Source organism: Phyllobates terribilis, unplaced genomic scaffold (assembly GCF_046119375.1).
Source record: "Phyllobates terribilis strain yellow unplaced genomic scaffold, ASM4611937v1 Scaffold_11__3_contigs__length_659146591, whole genome shotgun sequence".
NCBI lineage: Eukaryota > Metazoa > Chordata > Amphibia > Anura > Dendrobatidae > Phyllobates > Phyllobates terribilis.
The window spans coordinates 110,664,324-110,692,308 of record NW_027362771.1 but is presented as its reverse complement, the minus strand read 5'-3'; the positions used below and the strand labels follow the sequence as shown (position 1 = coordinate 110,692,308).

General features: G+C 41.8%; 1 protein-coding gene across 1 annotated transcript in view; it reads right to left on the bottom strand.

The window, feature by feature from the left end:
• The window catches only part of UTP20 (UTP20 small subunit processome component), a 114,254-nt gene that overhangs the window by 71,571 nt on the left and 14,698 nt on the right, over window positions 1-27,985 (bottom strand). The window contains exons 5-22 of the mRNA XM_073651470.1: window positions 26,785-26,973; window positions 25,582-25,663; window positions 21,868-22,005; window positions 20,728-20,883; window positions 20,113-20,259; window positions 19,887-20,021; window positions 17,392-17,469; window positions 15,457-15,635; window positions 14,679-14,816; window positions 14,479-14,567; window positions 13,668-13,773; window positions 13,123-13,273; window positions 11,035-11,097; window positions 10,807-10,959; window positions 10,605-10,681; window positions 9,273-9,352; window positions 8,732-8,969; window positions 7,321-7,512 (exon numbers count right to left, since the gene is read on the bottom strand). Coding sequence (XP_073507571.1) covers window positions 7,321-7,512; window positions 8,732-8,969; window positions 9,273-9,352; window positions 10,605-10,681; window positions 10,807-10,959; window positions 11,035-11,097; window positions 13,123-13,273; window positions 13,668-13,773; window positions 14,479-14,567; window positions 14,679-14,816; window positions 15,457-15,635; window positions 17,392-17,469; window positions 19,887-20,021; window positions 20,113-20,259; window positions 20,728-20,883; window positions 21,868-22,005; window positions 25,582-25,663; window positions 26,785-26,973 — 2,391 coding nt within the window. The remainder of the gene's footprint in view (window positions 1-7,320; window positions 7,513-8,731; window positions 8,970-9,272; window positions 9,353-10,604; window positions 10,682-10,806; window positions 10,960-11,034; window positions 11,098-13,122; window positions 13,274-13,667; window positions 13,774-14,478; window positions 14,568-14,678; window positions 14,817-15,456; window positions 15,636-17,391; window positions 17,470-19,886; window positions 20,022-20,112; window positions 20,260-20,727; window positions 20,884-21,867; window positions 22,006-25,581; window positions 25,664-26,784; window positions 26,974-27,985) is intronic.

Sequence of the window (27,985 nt, the reverse complement as noted above, 5' to 3'; positions counted from 1 at the left end):
CTGTGCACTGTGACTCACCGACATGGAACATCTCTTCTCCCCTCCAGGGGAAGACGTAAAGGAGTATACAGACAGGACAGCAGGGGATCACAGCTGATTCTTTCTGTGAGGTAAAACATTGCTAAAAACAGGCAGGGAAATGTTTTACCTCACAAAAGACTCAGCTGTGATCCCGTGCTGTCCTGTCTGTATACTCTTTCTTCCTTCCCTGCCCAGGAGATGTGGTATGAACAGACCATGTTCTGCACGGTCAGACACAGCCATTACACAGTAGGGAACATTTATAAGATTATCTCAGCACATGAATATTTTTTTAGCACATCCAATTGTGGAAATTATTATTCCAAGATCTATTAAACTGTAGTTTGTTTGTGGAAAAACCCCTTTAAGCCAAATATTTCAGATAGGTGCTGGCAGTGTGAGGAAATAAAGGGCAGATACAACCCACATTTTTGGCTTCCACCCTTATCCAGAATTATAGGCAATAGCAGAAGACTGACACTCACGTTTTTCAAAACACGTTTGAAAAATACTCTGGCAGAGCCGAAATGCTTCATTAATGATATTTCATTTTATGGAATAAACAGTGAGTGACTATAGATTTTTCACTATAGTTAATTGGAACTCCATCCACTGACACGAGCACCACAATCTCAAGAGTGCCAAATGGATTCATTTATGCACTTTTCCAGAATTATTGGATGGAGGTTTTTCATCTAAACCTAATTTTCCAAGTATTGGTCATACGGATTCCATTAAATCCTATGTATTACCTCCTTAAAGTTTCACCTTTTCCATTAGGGGAAAAAAAACTGCCATGCTACTCCACTTTTTGTCAGCTACAAATGTTTAGAAGCGAAACATTGAACAAGAATGCAAGTACCGTCACTGTTGGACCTACACTCCTGCACAGGGGCAGACAGACTTTGCAGTCCAATAGCTCCTCATAATGTACAATTCCACCTTACCCCTTGGACCCCTATGTGACTGCACAAGTTGCACCAATGCTATGTCCACCCCTGCTCATGCAAAGATATTGGGAATATGGAATTCTTAACACTGCTTCATAACGAGGTTGAAATCTTTAGAGGGAATTGGTCAGCAGGATTTTACCCTCCAAACTATTTATATACTCATTAACTTGCTCTTTCAAGTCCAACAATACCTTTACATGACCAAATCATTCCTCAGCTTCTGAGAAATCAGTGTTAGAATATAGGCTTTACATATGAAGCTGATAACCCCAGTTTTATTCCCTGCCCAGAGCCACCTTCTCCTCCACTGACAAATCCTTTTGCTGAAGTCACACAGCATAGCGGCTGTCAGTCAAGCAAAAGGAGGGAATAGAGCTGGAGTGACCAAGGCTTCAGACCTACAGCCTAAATAGCATATCAATTCAAACACTGATTTCTCAATAATGGATGAACGGACTAAGGATTACCATTGTGGAAAAAAACGCAGCATGTTTATTGTGCGCTCGTTTCTGCCGCAAATTCGTGCCCATTGAGGTCTATTGAAAAGCAGCAAATCCGCAAGTATAATATCTATACTTGCGGATTTGCTGCGTTTCAATTAAAGCCAATGGGCGCGAATTCGCGGCAGAAACTAGCTGCGGGGGTACCCGGGTCGGCAGAGGACTACTACTCCTCTCATCCGACCGCCGCTCCCGCTGATAACAGTGAGAGCGGTGCGGCTGAGGGGAGCAGTAGTCTCCTCAGCTGAGCTGGGTACCACGCAGTGTAAAAAAAAACTATACTCACCTGTACGGCACCCCCCCAGCAGTGTACTGCGCTGCCAGGACCTGCGGTCACGTGAGCTCGCAGCTGAAGATCAGCTGAGAGCTCACATGACCTCACCATGGGAACAGTCTCAAGACTGTTCCCACCAGTACTGGTGGTGAGCTCACCGGGGTTGATCAGCTGATCTTCAGCTGATGAACCCCAATGATTTCACTCCTGCAGCAGCAATGTATACTGACCGGAGTGATTTTACACCCCTGTCAGTATACATTGCTGTCTTCTACAGCAGTGACATCAGTGATTGCTGATGTCACTGCTGTAGAAGTGACACGGATCGCTGAGGGACAATCGTTGGCAGAATCGTAGACTACATCGTGACGGCGGACAGGTGAGGGATATGGTTGTTTTTTATTTTACTTTTTTTTTTTGAAGATCAAGGGATTCGGGGACTCAGAGCGTAAAAAAAAAAAAGCGTGTTTTTTATTTCAGTAAAATACTTTATTCTGGTCGTGTATTTATTGAAAAAGCGGCAACCACTTTACTACGTGGTTACTAACCGGGGCGTCTACGCCCTCCATTACTAACCTGGGCTTCACGTCAGCCGCCAATACAAGGCTGACGTGAACCCCAACCCAATTACCCCACTCGCCACCGCTACAGGGCAGTGGGAAGAGCAGAGGCTATATGCCAGATTTGGCGCATCTTATGGATGTGCCATTTCTGGGACTAATGAGGGGTGATATTAATAGCAGCGGAGGGGGCTAGTATTCATGGCCCCTTCCCTGGCTATTAATATCAGCCTGCAGCTGTTTAGCCTTTTTCTGGTTAGATTTTATAGTGGGACCCCACGTCACTTTTTTTCTGGGGTCCCCCTGTAATCTAGCCAGTAAGGGCTAAACAAACAGCTGTGGGCTGATATTAATAGCCAGGGAACATTGTTGGTTAATGGCCCCTTCCCCGGCTACTAACATCAGCCCCCAACGGTCGGCTTTCCCTCAGCTGGTTATAAAAATGATGCGGGAGAACACGCAATTTTTTTTTTTATTTGAATTTTTATGCTCTGTGCCGACGATCCGGACGTAGCAGCGCTTTGGACACATTTTTTGCTGCGTTAAAAACGTTCCATTCTATAGAACGCAGGTAAATCCACATGTGTTCACTGAACCATGCGGATTTACTGCATTCAATACATTCTAGTGGTCAAATTTCTGTTGCGGAGACTAGCGACTCCGCAAGAGAATTTGACAAGCTGCCGTCCTGAAAGAAGCACCACATGTCAGTGTCCGCGGGTGATTTGCAGCCTCTGATGCACACAGTGAACATGGGATTTCTAGAGATCCCATCCACTATGCTGTAACATCTGAACGCTGCAGGTTTGACGCTGTAAAAACACGCAGCGTCAAAACTGCAGCGTCTCCTGATCGTGGCCACGTACCCAAACTCCCCTGCAGCAAGTCAATTTCTGTAGCAGACACGCTAGTCTTCGCTGCAGATTTTGATCAACTGAAGTGTCATTATATACGGTGCATTCACATGTACAGACAACAAAAGTAAAAATACGGTGCGTTCAAAGCCCTGCTTGTTGCTGTTCATGGAGACGTAGCGGCTAACGAAACAGCAATGAGCTGTTATTAATGGCCAGGGAACAGGTTTGCCTAATGGCACCTTCCTAGGCTAAAAATAGCAGCTCACAGCTGCCCCAGAAATTCCATGAATGGAAATGCTAATGAGATTGGGTAAATGGGATTAGCTGGCACCTAGCTCTTTTGCTTGGTGATGACAGGGTGTCAAACCCTTTCATCACCAAACATAATTTAAGTAAAGTAAAGAGTTAAATAAACACACAGACACAGAGTAAGCACTTTATTTGATATGCAAGACACATTCTTTAATCATTTAAATTAACCAATATACTCACCCCAGTTCTGACGGTAATCCAAAAGGCAATGTCCCACCAAATAACTTTATTTAGCTCCAAAAAGCATTCATTGATGTACAAAAACGCTTCAAAAAAGCATCAGAAAACGGGTCAAAAACGCATCAAAACTGCACGGTTTTTCCACAGCATAAATTTCTGCTTCAAATCCTGAACGTGCGCACATAGCCTTAAGGTTTGTTAAGATACAATGGTTTATCTTTAAAGAGAATCTGTCAGGTGATTTTTGTGTAGTATAGTAATAGTATTCTGAAATAGTGCTTGAACAGCCCTTTCAGGGTATGTAACTTTCATTACTGTACATGGCTCCGTTGTGTTGCTGTAAGCTCCTGACAAATTTATTGTCGCGCGCTAGACAGTCAAGCATATATATATATATTATTTACATAGTGCCATTGATTCCATGGCGCTGTACATAAGAAGGGGTTACATACCAAATACAGATATGTAAATGCTTAATGAATATTCACTCCTTTTCCCACCCATAATTCCACCCACTTAATATCAGATTTGCGCATGCGCCGGAGCCGCTGAGTGTCTGTGGCTACATGACGTGTGACGGCTTCGGCGCATGCTCACATCTGATATGAAGTGGAGGCTGTACACCCAGTCAGTGCGCATGCTCGGGGAGCAGATGGGCAGTGCGCACGCGTGGGATTTTCTAGGTGGTTACCATGATGTCGGGCCAGTCACAACAATTGCAATGATGTGGATGTGCATAATTTGGAAAGGATACTGACTGATCATGCCTGAAACTATAAAAAGCGCCATCACTATGACTGAAAGAAAAGGTATGTGAGGGAATCTCCTAATGATATAAAGTGTTTTTTAAACATAACACTTGGAGCTTTTCTGTGAGAAAACCACGTTAGTGATGCACATTGCATCACTAACCGCACACCGGGGCCAGTTTAACAGCGAAAAACGATGTGACAGTTTCCCTTTAGGCTGCGTGCCCACTATGCGTTTTTGCCGTGGAATTTCCGCAGCAAAAACGCTTAAAAAACGCTTGGTAATAAGTGCCCCACGGTCCCCAATGATAATCCGCATGTGCTGTGCAGATACTGAGGAAATTTCCGCTGCGGATTATCATTGTGGAAAAATACGCAGCATGTCTATTAGTTTTGAGGACACGCAGCGTAATTGCCGCCATTGACTTGCATTGAAACGTTTAATATCCGCGTGAACACATTTGCACATGCGGATATCATGCGATTCTATGTGCGGATGGTACCCGGGTCTGGAGAAGAGGAGACTCTCCTCCAGACCCAGGTACCATAGAACCTGGCCCCCGGTATCCTCAGCGATGCGTCCGGTCTGTTGTATGGGTCGCGGTTGCGTGACCTGTCACATGACTAAATGACGTCACCGCAGGTCCTTTTAGACCATCGCGAGCCATACAACAGACCGGACGGAGCGGAGAAAATACCAGGGGCCATATGAAGAGAAGTATAATCTTTCTTTTTTTTTTATAAACTATTAACTTGGTCACACTATATAAATCCATGCCGGTTGCATGGATTTATATAGTGTGACCAAGTTGTCAAGCACTTTTCCAAGTGATGCTAAAATCGCTTGGAAAAGCGCTTGATAACCCGCATGCAGAAATGCATGCAAAAACGCTTGACAAATGCTTCTACCTGGCAGGAAAAACGCATGTAAAATCTGCATGCGTTTTTTCCTGCCAGGGAGAAGCGGAAAAAATATGCAGCATTTCTGCATCGTGGGCACTTAGCCTTAAAGTGCACCTTTCAGCAGGCTTGTGCTCAGTAAACTACATACACTGCCAGGTGGGCGATATTACCCTGATATATATATGATACGATACCTTGGTTGATGAAATCCATGCTGTGGTTCTTGTGTAATCTTTACTTTCAGTTTGGAGAGAATGATATGCTTGTGCTTTGGTGTGGCCTGTGGGGGGCGCTCTATCTGGTGCTCTGCTTACATATTCATCAGTATGCTCTTATGACAGCTCACTGATCGTTCACTGACCTGCCTCCTATTTTACCTAGCCCCGCACTACTAGATGCATTATGTAAAATAGGAGGCAGGTCAGTGAAGGCACAGTGAGCTGTCATAAGAGCATACAGATGAATATGTAAGCAGAGCACCAGATAGAGCGCCTCCCACAGGTCGCCCAGAAGCACGGGCATATCATTATCGCCAAACTGAAAGTAAAGATTACACAAGAACCACAGGACGGATTTCATCAACCAAGGTATCATTTTAATCAGTGGAATGTCGCCCACCTGACAGTGTATGTAGTTTACTGAGAACAATCCTGCTGACAGGTGTGCTTTAATGAATATCCACCCCTTCCCCCCGCCCATAATCCCCACCCAGCCCTCTGGGCCGGCGTCATCAATTCAGTCAGACTGACGAGTCACTCTAATGGGGATCGCATCGCAATCCTCGGACTGGCAGTCTGCTCTCCTGACCTGAGAGTGACAACTGCATAGAAATACATGCTGTCACTCTCAGGTCAGGAGAGCAGACAGCCAGTCCGAGGATTGCGATGTGATCCTCCCTAAGTAACACAGCAGTCTGACTGCACCCAATCAGTGACGCCGGTCAGTAGGGGTGAATATTCATTAAGCATTTACATATGTTTGACTTGCCGGTGCGAGACTATAAATTTATCAGGAGCTTACAGCAACACAAGGGGGCCATTTACAGTAATGAAAGTTACATACATTGAAAGGGCTGCCCAAGCTCTATTTCAGGATACTATTACTATTCTACACCCAAATCACCTGACAGATTCCCTTTAAGGTAGGACATCAATATTACAGGGGTGAGGTTTAGATTACACATGGCCCCACGAAATCAGCTGACTCAAGTACCATACACCATTGTACACTTTGTATTGACAGTAAATAGGACTGACCCAAAAATACTGAGCATACCTATGCCTGATAAACGACTAATCGGACACGATACTCAACAATGCACCATGGCCTCTTCAGTCATCTTGGAGCTGGACCATCACTGATTAACTTCTTTTTTGGATTGCATCGTATTATACAATGACATCTACTTGACATTCAGATCTTCGAGCAATTGAAATTAATATATGTGAATTAAAAACGCTTTGCTAAACGTGCACCTTTCTCAATATGATTACTGTTATTAAAGGGAGTCTGTCAGCACAGAATGACTGTTCCAATCAAGTAAAGGCGCTTAGTGTACCCTTGGCGGGGCCAAACATTTAGGCGCACCTTCCCCCCTGCTTTGATTAATAGCTCTAGCTTTATAGAGCCAGACAACGGTTGGATAAAGACGGAAAACAAGTAGGTGGAAAGGTGCACTTAAATGTTAGACCACGCCAAGAGTGCACAGAGTGCCTATATTTGGCTTGAGCAGTCATTCAGCGCTGACATGGTCACTTTTAAGATTGGAATAGTTTCAGTTATTATAATGGAGTAGGTAAAACCATGATCACACTACAAAACCTCTATCAAATAGTATTGATATTAATCATAAGAACACAAATACAAGGACTTTAATAGGACCTGCACTTAATTATGATGCCAAAAATTCTGCATGCCAGAAACATAAGTGCAATGTTAACCTAAAGTAAACCTGAAGATGCAGCCGTAATCTGTAATTGAAACTGTCTAATGTTAAGTACACCCCACTCACTTTGAGGCAGCTCTTCTGGTCCTTTTTCCTTGTGATCCAATATTATCAATCTCATCCAAATCCGTTTTGCCTTCTTCTTCCATTGCTACATCCTCGGCAATGCCTCCATCCACAGTACAATCCTTTGTCTTATCAAGCCTCCGAAGGTCTTGAGAAGGAGCCACTAACAAGTCTGCTGGATAGTATTCATTGCTGGAAATAAAGTTGACAAGAAGCTGAATATATCATTCATGAATATTAACAGCACACTACAGACATCTTAAAGGAATTGTCCACTACTAGGACAACTTCCGATCCCCATGTTTGGCCCGGATAAAATAAAAACACCTATACTCATCTACCATAATTTCAGCAGTGTCGACACTTGCGTTCCCAGGCCTTTCGTGTGGTTGTTAGGACACATGAGCCCAATCAGCGCTGGTGTCACTGTCCCCACCATCAGACGTATATGTATCAAGAGGATATGGAAGTTGCGGCTGACCGATCACTTCCTCTTGATTACTAATGTACAACTGAAAACAGGTACAGTGACGCAGGCACTGATTGGGCCCAGGGCTTACGTGTCAACCTCAAGAACCCCAAGAGAGAAAGTGCCGACACCGCTGGAATGGCGCCGGCACAGGAGGCGTGTATAGGTGTTTTTATTTTATTGGGACCAAACATGGGAATGGAGAAGGGGTTGTCCTAGTAGTAGACAATTCCTTTAAAGTAAACCTGCCATGTTGTACATGTAGTCTGATCTGTGGACAGAATGGTATAAAGAAGGGGAAGCTGAGCAGAATGATAGGTTTCTGGGAAAAGATTCAGTTGCAGATGCAGTTACTCGGAGAACCCGCACTCTGATATTTATGACATTCAGTGGATAAGCTACAAATATATAATATGGGATAACCTTTTTAAATGGTCATTTCAATAAACATTGCAACAGTACAGGCCAATATAACAAAATTGTAATTGTGATCTTCAGAATGTTAGCTTTCTATCCCAACTTTGAAAAGAGCTGCGGTTCAGCACTGGCAGAACTGTTCAATTCACTGTATATAGGACTGAAAAGATGAGCCCAGCTCTGTAGCAGACAGACCCCGATGTCTAGCCATTCAGAGGCCACAGTCAGCACTGAAGAGATTAAATGGCTAGGATCAGAGTATGTCTGATGCTGTCAGTCCTATGGTCATGCCAACACCATGGCAAACTAATATGCCATTTCGTGGGGAAAACCTGGTTAATGTGATGCACAAGTATGACAAGGAGTTAAAAGGTTGCAAAGTTTTTTGTTTTTAAAGGATCTCAGTCTTTTAAAATGGCTGAAACTACTACTGTAGACATGTTAATGCATTTATCTAGTAACAATCCTAGAAGATCGCCAAATTAGTGAAAAACAATCAGCGTGAGGATGACAGAGAAAACCTACCTTATAAATCTCAGGAGAAGAGGGGAAAGTTCCCTTGATCGGGGTTCCACTCTGTCAGGGAAGTGTGACATTGCTTTCCAGAGAAGAAACCGAAAATTGGTATTATCAGTCCTCTCAGTTACATCGGCTCTACCTTTCAGCATATCACCATACAAAACTCCAATGTCTCCTGCATAAAAGCCAGGGAAATCCTGATTGTGCTCGGAATCATTCTTTTCTTCATTTTGTAGCTCTCTTTCTGCATGAAAAGATATCACTCATGAAAAGTAGAACAAGACATAGCATTGGTCTAGCTACCAATCATGTACGTCAAAGGACTAAGCATTATTTCATATGGAGCACTAAACTTCAAAATTTGGGTCTGCATGCACACGAACCACACAAACACATCTGATGTGAACTAACATTTCATGACATTAAAGGGGACAGAGTTATGGATGGATAATCAAGTAGGCCAACCTATCTACAGTTTAAGTATGGTCTATAGGAAACACTCAAACGTCAAGAAAAGGATGTTAAATTACAATCCACAGTACATTACCAGCATAAGTAGCCGACTTCTCCAGATGCTCATGAAACACCTTCCAGAAAGTCTTGTTTTCCATCTCATTTGCATGAGAACTATGAACAAGAAATGAGAGAAGAAATTCACTTCTGGACCAGAGCTGTGGAAAGGATCACACACCTTCCCTCTCGGCTGCCAGCTCTTTCCTGTCTGAAGTCAGCCATAAGAACACAATTTGACTTCACCAGAACATTTCCTATTCACATATCTCTGTGAAGTATTCCTGTGATATCGCACTATTCTAGCAAGCCAAACAATATATATCCTCTTAATGTTCCTCCATTCAGATCCTTAATGTTCCTCCTTCAAGGAATCTGTCATGATGACCAATCACACAACTGCTTATATGGTCATGCAGCTCCTTGAAAAATTAGCCACTCAACCTCTATTTATAAAATCTGAGACTGAATAAACAAAAAAATAAAAAATGCAAATGAGGCTGAAGTGCTCTGTGCCTCCCCGGCTCTATTCCCTTCCTCGCACCATCACTGATAGCTCTTTGGCTTGCCTACACTGCCAAATTGGCTGCGGTATAGATTGGCTCATCTTTCAAGCAGCTACATGGCAATATAAGCAGTGTGGGTGCTTGATCAACTGGACAGGTTCTCTTAAAAGGGTTATTCCCATCTTTAGAAGTCATCAACTATTGATAGGATAGGTGATAACTTGCTGATCATGGTGTCCAAACGCCTGGATGCCCACCGATCTTGAGAATGGGACGCTAAATAAGTCTGAATAAAGCGGTAGCCGGGCATGTGCACCACAGCCAATTTATTTTCTATGAGACTGTTGGAAAAATCTAAGTTCTCGGCTATCTTTGGCAGTCATAGTATGTAACTACTGCCCTATTCAGACAGGGTTTTTCAGAGCCCCATTCTCATGATTGGTGGGGATCCCAATGTTTGTACTCAGTCAGCAAATTCAGTACTCAATAAGCAAGTTTTCACCTATTCCATGGATAGGTGATAACTTCCAAAAGTGAGAAGACTTAACTGCTTTAATTTTGCTAATAAAAATCAGCAGTAATTTTAAGGCTGGCTTAAAAATTATCACTATCAATGCACATCTCCCCATGTAAATAGGGGCTGTGCTGCCAATGACAAGACATTCTATGGACATAGAATAATTGTATTAATGACCATTGCGTCCACATAGAACAATCGTCAGACCGCCAATCAGCTTATAAGTGGCAGGTCAGCAGTCGATGGCCTGTCTATAGGGGCTGTTACATCAGTCACCTGAAAAGTTATAGAAGACTAGCATGTGTTGGGTTACAGATGAGACATTTCATTAATTAGTTGTACTTACACTATAAGATCAATCACTGGGTCCCAAAGGGGACTGAAGTTTATATAAAGCATAGCCAGTAAATATCTCAGAGGTACCTGGAGATAAAACAAAAACATTAAAAGAAAGAAATAGATAAAGCAAAAAGCCAAAAACTGGAAGAAGCAATGTGAGGTAGAGCATGCAAACCGGACACATACAGGAGAATGAATATACATCTAACCTCTTGAAAATCTTCCATTGCTGCTCCTTGGACAAGATCATGCCTCAGTTTCCTAAGATGAAGTAATTTTTCTCGATATAAATGGACAGTAGCAGGGACAAGCTCTGCTTGCAGGAGGACAGAAAACACTGAGTCTTCACCTTCTCTAGGTTCCTAGAAATCAGACCAGTACTGGTGAAGCCTTTCATGCTAAACCTACAAAACAGACCCTCTAAAAGATTCATTTACCTCTAGCCTTGCAGATGGCTGGTTACAGAAGTGATTTAAGATCCGGATAGTCAACAGTCGCACCTAAATGAGATTGTGCACATAGGTAAAATGTTTCCAATGATAATAATATGCAGAAAGTGACATTAAAGGCTTGTTCACACATTGCAATTCTGCCAAGAAAAAAACCACGCAGAGTTTTACAGTACCAGCAAAGTGAACAAGAGATTTGAAATCTCATGCTGCTAATTTTTACCTTGCAGTTTCAATTCTGCAGTATTTCAATTCTTGAAGTGATTTTGCAGTATCACCTCATTCAAATGAATGGGAAAAATCTAAGAATGTATCAAAAACATGCATATTTTATGCAGCATATTTCCTGCCATGATTCATGGTTTTGGTGCAGAAATATCTGCTAATATTTAACGTACGCACATACCCTAATGTGAGCAGTTCTTAGAATCATGCGGGAAAAGGCTTTTCAATAAAATCAATCCACATGTAATAAAATGTATTATTTTGAATGAGGTTTTCTAGCTCAGCATAAATTGACAAGTTTCTCCATAAACACAGAGAGAGACTGGACAATCTAACTGACAAGGGGGCAGAGAAAATCTGGTGGGCATCAGGTCAGATGATTATTCTCCCCTCTCCCATGTAGCTTTTATACTATGAACAAACGTCTGTGAGTAGGGAGCATGTCCAAGTTTTATGCTGTTTGCGGTTCAGGCAGCATGGATCACCTGATTGATTCCCTTAATTATAATGAAAATTAGACAAAAACTTAATGCCATAGTCTCGGAATCATTGCACCGATTACCATTATAGACTTGAATTTCATCTTAAAAATAAGCCGAGTAACTGATCTCTGAGCCTGTGGTCAGAATATGTTCTAAGGGTATGGAATGTTACTATTAAGAAACGTCTTTAGTTACTCGTGCAAACGTTTGAGCCGCAAGGTAGCAACAATGCTTCTTATAGTGATATTACATTTTGCATGGACCTCAACTCACGACAATAAGCTTTGTTTTAGTCTGAAAAGATACCTTTAACAAAAGTGTATTCTCTTTAATCAAAACTTTCTAAAGAAATAGGAAGGCTTCCCCCTGCAACGCTGGCACATAACATTGCAAAGTTTCCAAGTTCTCTCAATTATGCAATGAAAATATCATAATCAGTTAATGTTAAGAAGAAAAAAAATGGTATAAGGCCGAGTTCACACGATGCGTTTTTAATGCGTTTCCGCTGCGTTTTTTCAGTTGCGTAAACGCATTAAAAACGCATGGTAGAAGGGCAGCAATGTTCCCCAATTGAAATCCGCATGTGCTGTGCCCATGATGCGGATTTTTCCACAGCGTAAACGCTGCGCTCAAAAATCCGCAGCATGTCAATTAATTTTGCGTAAACGCGGCGTTTTCGCCGCCATTGACTTGCATTAGAACGCGCCAATTAAGCAAGACTGCATTTGTACTTGCGCTATTGGCGCATTCTAATGTGCGGATGGTACCCGGGTGTGGAGAAGAGGAGAGTCTCCTCCACACCCAGGTACCATTAAAAAAGCTGTAAAAAAAGAATGAAATAAAAAATAAATGTATACTTACCTTCTGTCGGCCCGCGCACCGCTCCTGCTTGCTTCCCGGCACTTTGCAGTGAGTTGAAGGACCTGCGCTGACGTCAGAGTCATGTGACGCTGACGTCGGCAGGTCTTTCAATTCAAAGTTGCCGGCGAGGGAGAACGGATTGAGCAGGACAGCGCGGCCATCGGAGGGGAAAGTATACATTTATTTTTTATTTTTAACCATTCTCTCGGGTCACACTATATAAATCCATGCTGGTTGCATGGATTTATATAGTGTGACCTAGTTGTCAAGCACTTTCCATGTGATGCTATCGCCTGGAAAGCGCTTGTCAATCTGCACGCGGAAACGCATGTGAATCCGCATGTATTCCGCAGGAAAAACGCATGTACAATCTGCATGCGTTTTTTCTGCCAGGGACATGCAGAAATGATGCAGAAATTTTCTGCTTCATTTCTGCATCGTGTGCACATACCCTAATAGCCAAGACACAGGATAAAGAGTCAAGTGTGTTCAGTTAGTGGTAAGATACCTTTGATGAGTTGCTTGATATATTAAATTGCAACTGGAGAAAAACCTCCATCTGGATGTCATGAGAAAGTTGCTCTTGATAGCCGCAGAAAACTAGTCTAGTGAAGTAAAGATCAGCCAGCAGTAATGCACATGGATCCGAGGGAGCAGCACTACAAGGAAACAATCAATGCAAATATTCTTCATATTAATCAATCAAGGACAAGGAACAGGTTACCAAGGTCAAACCAATTATATGGAAAAATGCACAAGTGCCCCAAATTCCCTTTAAAATTGAGGGTGGATCATTATCTTTACTAGGAAGGAAAAAAAGGTGAAAAAAAAAAACCTTGACTACACAAGCATATTATCATAGTTGTCAGTAATCAAGTATGGGCCTAGGCCGTACTAGTCCTACTCTACAGTCATGCACCAAGAGCTAGAAATTAGGACAAAGTAACTTACTTAGAGTAGGGCCCAGAGGATTGGGGTATTTTATAGAGCCATTCCAATCACAAAAATAGCAAACATTTTATAACATGGATATAAACAATTTCTGAGACTTACAGTAACAAGTTTTTCACTCGTTCCACGGGCAGCATCTGCAGAATCTCAGCGGAGTCATCGAGACTAAGGAGCGTACTCACAGCTTGGCAGGCTACACACAGGACACCTAGAACAGAAACGCGTTGGCACATCAGGTTAAATTCCCTCATCACTACACCAATGGCCGAGACTTCCAAAACTTACACAACCCTTAATAATAAAGCCAGAAATTAAGACTATGAAATTTAACCATAAGAATGAGCTTCAGGAAACTAATATAGAATATTGTCATAGTGTTATTGAAGAGGAGCAATTATCTTCTACCTGATTTTAACCCAACTATATTATCTGTTTTACGAACATTGGGAAGCAAAGTTTTGTATATGCGGTACCAGTATTCAATAATCGCAGTTCCTGGAATATTTTCTTTAATAATGTATAAAGAAGAAAAAGCTCTACCTCGGCAAAACTGTAGGACAAGCATTAATTATAATTAATAATATGCATTCACATGCAGCTTTTGGTCATGCATACGTAGTTTAGCATGCTCTCGAAGGATGTTGTGTGACCTACAAAGGTGCTTTTTCTACCTGCTCATAATCACTAAAGTTGAGCACAAAGTTTTGCAGGATCCTGGTCCAGCATCCACGTTGTTACTCCATGTCAGCCTGACCAGGGCAGTGCCAATCTCCTCGGCTGGTACTCGAGGGCAGACAACCAAAGGCGTCTCTGGCATAGCAACGTGGACGCCGGATCAGGGTTCTACGAATTTCTTTTGCTCAACTCTAATAACCACTAACGCTACAGTTGATTTCTAGATTTTGCTCCTCACCTTGAGAAAACTGCGTTTGGTTCATCAAAGAGAACACATTTTCCAGAAACTGGGATAAAACTGGAAAAATGATTTCCTTTTCTAGAGGCCTGCAGCAAGAAAAAAAAGAGAGGACAATTAGAACAAGATATTAGAAAGTATATTAGATATTTGTACTTTTCAGTTACTGAATTTCCCATGTGTCGTCATATTACATTTACCTTAAATGAGGTAAAAGAACCAAAGCAGACCAGCAATAGGACAATTCACGGACATCCTCATGGGAAGATAGGGTCACCAAAGATAGCACGTAGTCTAGCACTGGGGATTGCTGACTGTCACAACTTTTCAGCTTCACACTAATTGGAAAAGAATTAGTTAAAGGTTAATTGAAAAGTTACAATTAAAGGGGCATTCCCATCTATAGCACTAATGGCACACACACATTTCTGGAAAGCACCCAATGTGAGAATAGGGGAAACGTGACCCCCGTTTTCTGATGTAACACATCCATCAACAGCTGCCTTTACTATTGCATTAAAAGTACCTTCCATTGACTATAATGGTGAGCTACACAGGGACAGGGTCCCAGATGTGGGGTTGTCACCTATCAGGCATTTATGCGCACAGTGGGAATAACTCCAATATCTGCCCACACTTCCAAACACACGTTTTATGGATACAAATCCATCTTATATAACAAGCACATGTATATAATAAGAAATAGATAGCATGAAACGAATGATAACAGTGACAAAGGCCCAGAGGTCCAATCTCTTCCTTATATTAACCAAATATCAAAGGATGACGACAGTCAAGAAAATCATCTTTGTTCCAAATCTCTAAATACTTCTTACATACACACAATGCAATGGAAATTGTGTTTATTCTACGTATAAAATGATTATTATGCTATTTTCCATTAAGAAAAGCAACTGCAGGCAATTACTGCTATAATCAAAACTGACAATATTTCCCATGTTAAATACACAAACTTACAGCTCAGTGTTTTCCACAAACACAAGGGGATATTTCTCAAATGCCAGTGAGCCAACTGCAGGGGGCGCAGCCTTTTCCAATATCAGCTTTGTCAAGATGGCCAGAGCCTGGCTTCTGGCTGTGCCATCCTCCTCAGTGAAGAACTGCAGAATATACTGCAAGAAGCTGGGCAGGAAATGCTGAAACACAAACGGAGGAAACTATTACAAAGATACTGTCTGTAATATGCCTCCATTCAAAACCCAGGTTATTAGTGATCTCATTACATGCACTCAACCGGCCGTATCCAATCCTGCTTTTGGCTCCAGCGACACTCATCTGTTTACTTTTCTGCAGGTGATCACATCCAGTCTACTAATATGACCACTGCAGCCAATCACTGGTCTCAGCGGCATTGTGCCATACATACAGACTTCAAGGAGATAAATTGGCGGCAGCAGTAATGCTGGTAGACGGCACATGCTCAGTAGTAGGGAGGCAAACAGACTAACTAGGACCTGGATAATCCCTTAACAGTGTGAAAAGTGTAAATTAGACAATAGTTTAGAGCACATTTATTAGATAATTTAATAACTAGCCGATACGTTACGAATCGTTCACCTCCTTAAAGAGGTCACTGTTTTAACTGAATTTTTTTTCCCACTGAAACGCCATGTGGCAAACAGACAATCAAGAGGAAAAAAAACACTGGGGGGGAATCTATTAAGACAAACATTTTATTAAACCATTCAGTACAAAGTCCGCTGGAGTCGGAGGATACTAACTTTATGAGGTGCATGCCTCTTAGTAAAGGAGACACATCTTTTGCTGTGAGTGCGCCATAAAATTGAATGGATTTGCACCACAATTTACACCAGATGGACTGCACGCGCCCCAAACCCTTCTTGCTACCCCTCTGTCCACTTTTCAAAAAGTGAATCAAATGTAAGAATAAGCAAAAAAGAAAAAAATGAAAATTTTTGCGTAAATATAGTGTGCCATAATTTGTGACTTTTTAAGCCAGAATAGTACATTACCCCCCATTGTATTACAAACTTGGTCCAGGGTACAGTTTCTGTGAACTGTTTTACGCCCAATCATTAACTGCATAAGAAGTTCGGTTTTTTCTATTGCTCTCGAAAAGCAATAAAAAGGGACTGTAAGCTGCGGCTGATCTGTCTCATGACCCCAACAGACCCCATTGACTAATAATGTTGGTTTCGGTCAACATATTAATCAATACACTGGAGGAAAATAGAGCTGCCTGTTGCACTTTATTTTTCGGACAAATATGCAGAATCTGAGACGTAGCCTCCGACACAGGTGAAAACAGAGCACAATAAACAGCGAATGTCACTAATATAAACACAAATAGCTAAAATTACAGAAATAAAGCCTAATAAGCAAATGAACTTAAAGGAATTGTTCCATTCAAAAAATCCTGGTCCTTGGGTGCACTTTGTTATTAAAAAACAAACTGAGCCTTACTCACCAGCCCCAGGTCCAGTGTGCAGTCTCTGATGCTGCTTCCATAACATAAGCACTGCAGCCATTATCAGATACAGATGTGGAAATAGAGTAGTGGACCCAGGGAAGGTGAGTAAAACACTTTTCTTTTTTTTACAAATTGTGCAGGAGAACAGTATTTTCTGATCGCAGACAACCACTTTAATGGGTTTTCTGTGATTTTACATTAAGAGCCTATCCCTGGAATAAGTAATCATAGTAAGTTTAGTGGGACCCCCACCTATAAGCACAACAACGGGGCAGCGGCACTCAATGGAGTAGTAGTACCGGATACAGACAGAGCGGCATGTGCACAGATGATGCAGAGGCGATTACTGCAGGGAAGTGACTCTCACCTATCACTCTGTGATGGCTTACTTCGCAATATTAAATGTAGAGAAAACCCATAAGAGAATCAGCAGTATCCAAGAAAACATCAGTAATACTTGCCTGTTCAAATTGCTTCATTTTGAAAACTTTTTCCGAAAAGTCCAATAGTAATCCCCTCGAAATATCACTCTTAAGAACCTGCAAGATAATGTAATAAACACATTTGTTATATGCTAACCCAGTTTATCACCTTTTGCAGCCTAAATATTAGTTCTTTATTATTCCTTTACATGCGCTTTCCAAAAAAAAACAAAAACAGGCATATAGAGTGACTGACAATCAAAAAGCTGCAAGTTTACAGCTTGCCAAACAAATGTATCACAGTGGCTTAGAGGTTCATATTGTCTTGTACTCCACATATTATTTATTATGCTGTGCTTATATAGAACCATCATATTCCGCAGCACTTTACATAATCATCACTGTCGCCATTGGAGATCACAATCCATTGTGTTTTATATACACATGTTGTAGGAGCTGAAATGCCTAGCGATAAGTGGGGCTATGGGGCTTTTAACAGAAAGATATGAGACCCTTCACCCTCCTGTACGCACACTCATGCAGGAGCTAAGTGCTTTTGCCTCCTGAGCAGCGCACTTCTGAATAGTGTTTTGAGAGATCAAAGGAGGTCTCAGAACCAAGACCCCCACTAATCAGCAGGGCATTTCATGAGGTTGTTCACACTCAAGAGAGAAGTCTGCAGTCACTGTATACATGCGGTCGCCAGCTTGCACCTGCAATACCAGGGAATCCTGACAGAATACACACTGCAGATACATAGTGTGACTGCAGACTTGTCCCAAGCCTAAACAACCTCGTTAAATGCCCTGCTGATTAGTGGGGGTCCTGGTTCTGAGACCTTCTTTAGGTGCCTACAAAATATTAAGACATGTTCTAGTGTAGGTACAGTATGTGACATGGAATTTTAATACTATAAAAAAATTACAACTACATTGTTATATATACACAAGCATATGTACATTGTGTGGATGATTAAAAGGCAAGTGAGTATTTTGACCTTATCATTTTTATGCAAATTTTCCAACTCCAAACTGTATAAACTTGAATGCTTATTCGATGAAGCAGATCAGATGATGTATATCTGTGTAATGGAGAGGGGGTGCGATCTAAGGATACAACATCCTTTATCAAGGAATGCAGAATTATTAGGAAGCTTATTTTACTCAGACAAAATGGGCCAGAAAAAATGTAACAGACTCTGAAAAGTCCAAAATTATTAAGTCTTACAGAGAGATGCAGCTCTCTTGAAATTGCTAACATATTATGGTGTGATCACAGAACTGTCAAAAAAGGGTCACAAAAAACACGTTGAGAAAAAAAAAAGATGTACATTAACTGCCAATGATTTAAGAATCAAACGTGAAACATCCAGAAACCCATCATCCTCCAGTGCTGTCATATTCCAGAAATGCAACCTTCCTTGAGCGCCCAGAAGTACAAGATGTTCAGTGGTCAGAGACATGGCCGAGTCTCATATTCTAGAACTACAATCTCCCTGGAGGGCCCAGAAGTACAAGGTGTTCAGTGCTCAGAGACATGGCCGAGTCTCATTCTAGAACTATAACCTCCCTGGAGGGTCCAGAAGTATAAGGTGTTCAGTGCTCAGAGACATGGCCGAGTCTCATATTCTAGAACTATAACCTCCCTGGAGAGCCCAGAAGTATAAGGTGTTCAGTGCTCAGAGACATGGCCGAGTCTCATATTCTAGAACTATAACCTCCCTGGAGGGTCCAGAAGTATAATGTGTTCAGTGCTCAGAGACATGGCCGAGTCTCATATTCTAGAACTATAACCTCCCTGGAGGGCCCAGAAGTATAAGGTGTTCAGTGCTCAGAGACATGGCCGAGTCTCATATTCTAGAACTATAACCTCCCTGGAGGGCCCAGAAGTATAAGGTGTTCAGTGCTCAGAGACATGGCCGAGTCTCATATTCTAGAACTATAACCTCCCTGAAGGGCCCAGAAGTACAAGGTGTTCAGTGCTCAAAGATATGGCCAAGGTAAGGAAGGCGGAAACCCAATCACCCCAAGACACAGAAGGTAAAATGTCAAGACTGGGCCCAGAAATATCAGAAGACAGATTTTTCAAAGATTTTATTGGCTGATGAGATGAAAGTGTCGCTTGATGGACCAGATAGATGGATCCTTGGATGGATCAGTAACGTGTTAAGACTACTACTCCACTATGAGTCTGGCCAGCACTAATGTTTGCACAGGGATATATGGAATGGCCACGGTTACATTAAGTAAAATAGTAGGCTACACCTCGTAAGTTATTGCCGGATTTTCGGGTCCAAATTCTTAGACCATGTTACAACTATATGAAAGTGGAAAATCCTGGCAACTTAGATCAAGCTTCATGGGATATGTTGTCATTATGGTCTAACTTTGTTAATTCTTAAATATTTTTTTTTCTCTTTTTCTCCTCTGTCTCTTTTTTCAGGCCTTATTTCTCAGTAAACCATTTTGTATTGCTTGATACTACTAAAATAATGAATCAAAAATAAAAAGTTTACTTTGAACCATGTCATGTACCTTATGAACAGCATCTTGGATATCGGAGGTGGACAGGGACATGTTTTCATTGAGAAGTAAAGTCGCAATAATGGAAAGAAGTTTACAACAGCAAGTAGACGCCATCTGTGGCACTCGCAGCATGTTTGTCAAGGTCTAGGGAGAGAAGAAACCAAATAAAATGATTTTACTGTTTTCCGTTAGATTGAAAGCTTAGCAAGGTGAGCAGAGGGCAAGGGGGACTTACCGTACATACACGCTCCGGATAGGCGACCTTTGAACCCTGGCTATGTTTTACCAAGATATTTAGTGCATCCAGTACCCGTTCTATTTGATCTGAACATTGCGCACTCTGATCTGGAGTCATTTTCCTCGCCAGTTCCATAAGTGCGTTCTTGAAGAAGAAAAAACACATTTAATAATAGTTACTATATTCAAGTACATTTGTTCAGTGCTATACGTAATTATTTACACTGCAAGTACCCAGAGGTTTAAGAATAAAAAAGCAAAAATATGCAAGAATGTCTACACTTTTGGGGGACTCTTTTTTATAAACAGAATATCCAGCTGTGCTATTCCAAACAGCTGTAAATGCATAGGGCTCTAAATATATGCCAAAACTACTCAATACATATATCAGGTCAGTTTGGATGCAAAGTAAAAAAACAGATGCAAACTAGTCTTCGCATAACAATGGAGGCTCATTGTCTTATGGTACACTAATGCCTACTTTCAAAGAAAACACATACAAAGGATGACGATGAAGAGGTCAGGCTCTATATGATTTTTAGTTGAATTCATCGTTTATTATTCACCCATAATTAACACTTTGAATTTAAATTTTTTCTATATGTGATCATACCTGAATGTTACTAAAAAGTGGTTCAAATTGCTCTTTGTGGATATAGGATGCAGCCGAATCCACAAACTGCTTGAAAACATTTCCCACCAAAGTCCAGGGAAGAGAGACTTCTTCCTCGGTAATCGGTCCCATCTTCTGTAGAATGAGTTGAATTGCCTACCAAACAATAGGAAAGGTGCAGGCAAACTGTAAAGTGTGAAATGTACAGCCTTTGTAAATCCCATAGTCCAGAATAAACGACCGCCATGCACATACATGTGTCTTAGTGGTTATGACAAGTGCTTGAACATGGGACTGACGATTGTTTTCTTTTGTACTGTCCACGGCCTTATGTTATGCCACTAATGCACTTATGTATACTTTTTTTTTTTGCTGGAACAGGAAAGTCCAGCTAAACAGTCCTGTGTTTTTGTGAATGGGGAAGTGGGTAAACAGGACTCCACTAACACAAGTCTTTGCTGTACTGAATGTGGAGTGTTGGACACACACATAAATGCAACCCTCCACAAAGAACTAGGAACTGAAAGAATAAGATGGGCCTTATTGATTTATTACACGGCTCTGTTACAATGAAAGCTGACCAGGGAAATTGGGGTCTTATTTTCTAGGAATACCCAGTATATAGCTTATAAAACATACTTGAAGCGGGCTTTGCTTATTTTACCCTGTGGAGCTAAGAACTTACAGGCAGGTAGTTATAAATTATCTGTTCTGCCCAGCGCCGATCTATGCCGGCAATCCTGCTACTTCCGGTGAGATCAGGTCAACACAACAGCTTCTTCTCCACTGCTCCATAGATGGGGTGTTACTGCCGATGCTATGCTGATTGATGGCCGGCTCTCCGCGGCCTAACTGCAGCAGACCAGGTCGGGAGAGGAGGAGCTGCTCTGTTGACGCGAGTCCAGTAAAGTAGCAGAATTGCTGGCAGGAGTGGTCCGTGACCTCCCTGAGCCAGCAGAGATTGGCACCTAGCAGCACAGGCAGGTGACTAGCAACTACCCACCTGTAAGTTCTTAGCTATATAGAGAAAAATTAGCAAAATCTGTGATAAAGAAGATTGCAAGTCTTTATTTCACACTCCAGATGGGAACTCATTGGGAACTCAAATCATACTTGTTTCTTTAGGACACACTTTATTACCTTTGGGGCACAAGAGTGAAACATATTTCTGACGCCTTTACATGTCTCAAACAGCAGCTTCCCCAAACCATCAGCTTTCTGGGGATGTTCCTTGAGATCTAAGAACATGAAGTTAAATAGTCCACTCAAGTCAGGCACCTAAAACAAAATGGAAAACCAGTTTACATTTCAGAAAAAGGATCAAAAAGAAGCAATGTTGAGTGCAGCACAATAGAATTCTGATAACACATTACCAGAGGAACTCCCATTTGTCAGAGACCTGAATAACTAAGCATTGCGGGTATAAGAAGCAGTCATGCTGCCCTACTGAATAGTCGACAAACACTGTACTTGTAATTACAGGCCTAACGTACATTGAAAACTATAAAATATGATCATGCTTACTGAGAATACTTCAACCTGTACAAAGTAAGGCTAAATGTAGCAAGGGTAGAGGTCTACATTAATAGTAATTTAAGATATTTTAGGTCTTGAGCTTTAGATTACTTGGAAGAAAAAGAAAAAATGATGGCATACAAAAAAAAAGTCAATGCTGCTAACATTTAGATCGCTGCCTTTACCTTTAAACCTGCACTAGGAAAGTAAAAATGAATTGACTGCAATAGGAACACAGACATTCTTTGTCTAGACTGGTTACGCACGAAGCCTGACATCTATCCTAAGAAACAGTTCATAGCATAACACAATGAATGTTATTTTGCTAGTGTTTAATATGCTTATGCTATTTATACACATTGTACTGAAAGATTTATTTATTAGGCTATGTGCCCACGTAGCGTTTTTACGGCCGCGAAAACGCTTGTAAAACCGTCTGCCATGCAAAGCAATGCGAATTCGGATGTGCTGTGCACATGATGCACTAATTAGCGCGCCGAATTCGCATTGCAAAACGCAGCATGACCATTTCTACCGCGATTACGCTGCAAATTCGCGGCCATTGAGGAACATTGAAACGCAGCAAACCCGCAGGTATATGTGGATTTGCTGCGTTTCAATTAAATTCAATGGCCGCGAATTTGCAGCGTAATCGCAGTACGTGTGGTACCTGGGATGAAGAGGAGACTACAACTCCTCTTCATCCCGGCTACCACGCGGTGAAAAAAAGAAATAAAAAGGTTAAAAATAAACAAAACCTGTACATTCACCTCTCCGGCGGCCCCCGGTCTCCTCCAGTCTGCTCCCGGCCGCGTCTTCTCTCTTCAGCGTCCCGTAGTGTACTGTCAGGACCTGCGGTGACATCATTTAGTCACCTGATGGTCACGCGACCGCTGACGTCGGCGGTCAGGTGATGGTCACGTGACCATCAGCTGACTGAATGACGTCACCGCAGGTTCTGACAGTACACTGTGGGACGCTGAAGAGAGAAGACGCAACCGGGAGCAGACCGGAGGAGACCGGAGAGTTGAATATACAGTTGTTTTTTTTTTTTGTTTGTTTGTTTTTTTACTATAGATGCTGCATTTAAAGCATCTAAGTTGTTCACACATTATAAATCCATGCCGGTTGCATGGATTTATATTGTGTGATCAACTTGTCAAGCACTTTCCAAGTGATGCTCAAAATCGCTTGAAAAAACGCATGCGAAAACGCATGTAAAAACGCTGAAAAAACGCTTCTCTCTGGCAGAAAAAACGCATGTAAATCTGCATGCGTTTTTTTCTGCCAGAGAGAGGCAAAAACGCTCTGCATCAAATCTGCTACGTGGGCACATAGCCTTAGGCTATGTGCCCACGTTGCATTTATGAAGCAGAAAATTTCTGCTGCATAAATGCAAGTCCTCTCCCGGAAAAACGCATGCGGAATTCCGCACGCGTTTATCGCGCATTTTTTGCGCGTTTATCACGCGTTTTCCACATGCGGAATTGCCTTGCGTTTTTTATGCATTGGACAAAGGCAATTCCGCTTGCGGAAACGCAAAATTAAATGACATGCTGCGGATTTTTGAACGCGGCATAAACGCTGCGGAAAAATCCGCAGCATGTGCATAGAACTTGCGGAATCCCATTGGGGACCATGGGGTGCGGATATACATGCGTTTTTCAAGCGTTTACGCTGCGGAAATTCCGCAGCATATACGCTTGAAAAATGCTACGTGGGCACACAGCCTTAGGATGCCAAATGACAATACTCAAATCTGTTAAGCAGCACTCCAGCATCCCGTCATCCTGTCACTTCGTTTCCATATATAAATAAATAAAATTTGACTTTACTCATTCCTTTAATTCTGAAAATTCAATGTGTGCTTATCTTCTATTGGGACATAATCTTATGGTGATAACTCCAACCCCTATGCGATTACACGTCTATGTTATCTGAAGGGGTCGACATCTCTGAGACCAATGTCTAGATGCCCTGCCTAGCAGCAGGGGTTGGCACCATAGATGACAAGGTTTTGGAACACTTTATGTCCCTTGGAGTTATAATCTACTTCTATGAATTGGGGTTGACATCTCAGACAACAGAAATTCCATAGACTGTACCACCAGGAGCAGACATATTGCCGGTACAACTGCACTGGGTACCGGACGTGGAGAGGGGGCCCATGACTGGGGGCGCATGGCAGTGCGGAGGACACATACATACCTGGATGGGGAACGCATATATTCCTTGATGGTGGATATACCAGCATTGGCATAGGATGGGGCACACATGATGCTGGAGTTGGGAACATTATACCAGGATGGAGACAAGCATGGTAGACATTATACCAAGAAGGGGGACATTATTACTGGAAGGGGCACCTCTTATTACACATTATCCTCTCTGGTTATGCAAGCGGCAGTCCCGTATTTTGTAACGCCCTTCCTCTGTTCTATACAGTGCTGTCCCATTATTACATAGTATCATGTCTTGTTATATATAGCACAGTCCCTTACATAGCGTATTCTCATTATTTTTGTTTTTTTGGTCAGTCACAGCACCCTCTCTATTACATAGTCTTCTCTTGTTAGATATAAAATAACTGCTGATGGAGCAGCCAGTGACGAGAAGACCAGTCCATCAGAAAAGAAGCTTTCCCATGCCCCATCAGCCGCCATTTCAGTTCATATATAATGAAGAACGGCATGTAATAAAGAACAGGCCACTATAAACAACAAAAATAACGAGAATCTGTTATGTAAGGGACAGTGCTGTACATGAGAGGGCATTGTGTAATAATGGGCGGCGATATTCATAATGAGAGGAGACTATGTAATAGACATATATATTTATAACTTGGTTGCCATAAAAGGAGGGGGGCTCAAACAAATTTCTTGCACAGGGGCCTCAAGTGGTCAGTGTCCGTCCCTGTGTACCACTGAAGTTTTCCGCGGAGCGAGAAATTCCTATCACAGTTACTGATGATGCCTAGAAAGGGCCTGTCAGTTATAATGTAGGGGATAACAATTCAGCCTCCCTGACTATATATTTCTAATTTATTAGGTTATTTAGGAGAGTAAATAAGAATATTCACACTGTCTACACAGCAGGAAAAGATGGTACTGGCTTCTAGATGCCCATTTGATGCATCATGGGACTGATAGCAGAAAATAAAATAAAATGGGAAAAAAAGATGAGGCTGAGTTTTAGGAAGTACAATATAAAAGAAGTGCAGAGTGTGATAGGCAATCAGGTGAGTAACAGGTGATCTGGAACATAAGGAGACATAACTCCTGATATGCCGAGCAGCATTATAGTATACAATGCATTAAAACCAAACGTTCTGGTCCTTACCTTCCGCATTAAAAATGAAAAGCTCTCTGCTGCAAAGTTCCGGATATGCTCTTTCTGATGAGCCAACAATGCACTGTATAAGCTAAAAGAAAGATGTGTTAATATTTCTACACTTTCAACATTTTTCATCATGACACAAGTGCCAATAATGTTATGTTAAAATTAAAGTCTAGCTCTGCCCTGTCACTGGACCTAGCATTAGTCATGGAAAGACACAGAATAAGATGCCCAGAGTTCTGTGCCATAAAGAATTGCACTGGCAACTCTACTGTCCAACCCGCTCTGTCTCTCAGAACAACCGGTCGGTTCTGGATGGAGAATATTAATGACACTAAGCCACGTTTCTAATAAAACTATCAATTCTATCAAACTAGATCACTGCAGGTATAGTTTTTGCCATCAGTGCATTATCTCAAGTTGACTTTTTTACTATCTACTCAAACTACTGACTAGATGAAGCAAGGAATACATATAAACTAGTGATGAGCTAACGTGCTCAGATAAGGGGTTAACCGAGTATGCTCGGGTGTTATCTGAGTATCCTCGGCGTGTTCGTATATTATGTGAGGATTCCCTAACAAACAGGCAATCCCTGCATGTGTTGAGGCTGCCTATCAGCTGCAAATCATGCAGACGCAGGGCCTCGAACATAATATACGAGCACGGCGAAGATACTCGGATAACACCTGAGCATGCTCGGTTAACCCCTTTATCCAAGCACGTTCGCATATCACTAATATAAACCCATCAATTCTCTATCTGAAAGGAAGAAATGATGGGTTAAAATAGATTAGTAAAAAAGTAATGTCACAAGGAAAATTAAATTAACTACCATATCGCCCTATTTAGCAGGGCTGTGGAGTCGGTAAGCCAAACCACTGACTCCGACTCCTCAATTTCCCTGACTTCCAACTCCGACTCCACAGCCCTGCCTCACTACTGAGCGTGTACATAAAGTGCAGCACAGATTCATCTCAACTAAAAGCCGAGATCCTTAGATCAGGAACAGAACAGACATTTATAAGACATTTCACAACTTTCCCAAATTCTTATGAAAACATTTACAGCACATCCTGCATTGTACTAATGAATCCAATTCATTATATATTTTTAGAAGTCTGTCCATTTTATACAGACTGACTCCACAGCCCTGCTATTTAGAAGATCACATTACGAAAAGTGGCAATAGTCATTGGTAAATACCTGTATATTACTGGCATGTCCTTCACCATCATTCTCCACAAGTACTTGTACAGGTAAGACAAGGATGTAAACGCCCATTCTATTTGTTCAGTATCTTTCGTATCAAGCAAGGAAGAAATAGCTTTAAAGAAATCTTGAAAATGAGGGTAGAAGTCAGCCTGAAGATCTCGAGCCAGCTGAACCACCAGACTAAATGAAAGCAGAAATAATACAATGAAGACTACAACCAAGATGAATAGTATAAGTATACAGTACAGTGGGAGAAATAAGTATTGGATCCCTTGCTGTTTTTGTAAGTTTGCTCACTGATAAAGACATGAACAGTCTATAATTTTAAGGGTAGGTTAATTTTAACATTGAGAGATAGAATATCCCCCAAAAAAAAAAAAAAAATCAAGAAAATCACATTGTATAAATTAGATACATTTTTTTGCATTTTACAGTGAGAAATAAGTATTTCATTCCTCTGACAAACAACACTTAATACTTGGTGGCAAAACCCTTGTTGGCAAGCACAGCAGTCAGACGTTTTGTGTAGTTGATGATGAGGGTTGCGCACATGTCAGGAGAAATTTTGGTCCACTCGTCTTTGCAGATCATCTCTAAATCATTCAGATTTTGAGGTTGTCGTTTGGCAACTCAGAGCTTCAACTCCCTCCATAAGTTTTCTATGGGATTAAGGTCTGGAGACTGGCTAGGCCACTCCATGACCTTAATGTGCTTTTTTTTGAGACACTTCTTTGCTGCCTTGGCTGTATGTTTTGGGTCATTGTCTTGCTGAAAGACCCAGCCACGACCCATCTTCAATGCTCCTACTGAGGTAAGGAGGTTGTTGGCCAAAATCTCACGATACATGACGCCATCCATCTTCCCTTTAGTACAGTGCAGTCGTCATTTCCCCTTTGCAGAAAAGCACCCCCAAAGTATAATATTTCCCTGACCATGCTTCACGGTTGGGATGATGTTTTTAGGGTTGTACTCATCCTTCTTCCTCCAAACACGGCTAGTTGAGTTAATGCCAAAGAGCTTAATTTTTGTCTCATCTGACCACAGCACCTTCTCCGAATAACTCTCAGAATCATCCAGGTGTTCATTGGCAAACTTCAGATGGGCCTGCACATGTGCCTTCTTGAGCAGGGGGACCTTGCGGGCACTGCAGTATTTTAAACCTTTAACCCTCCGTCAGGGGCAACTGATCTGA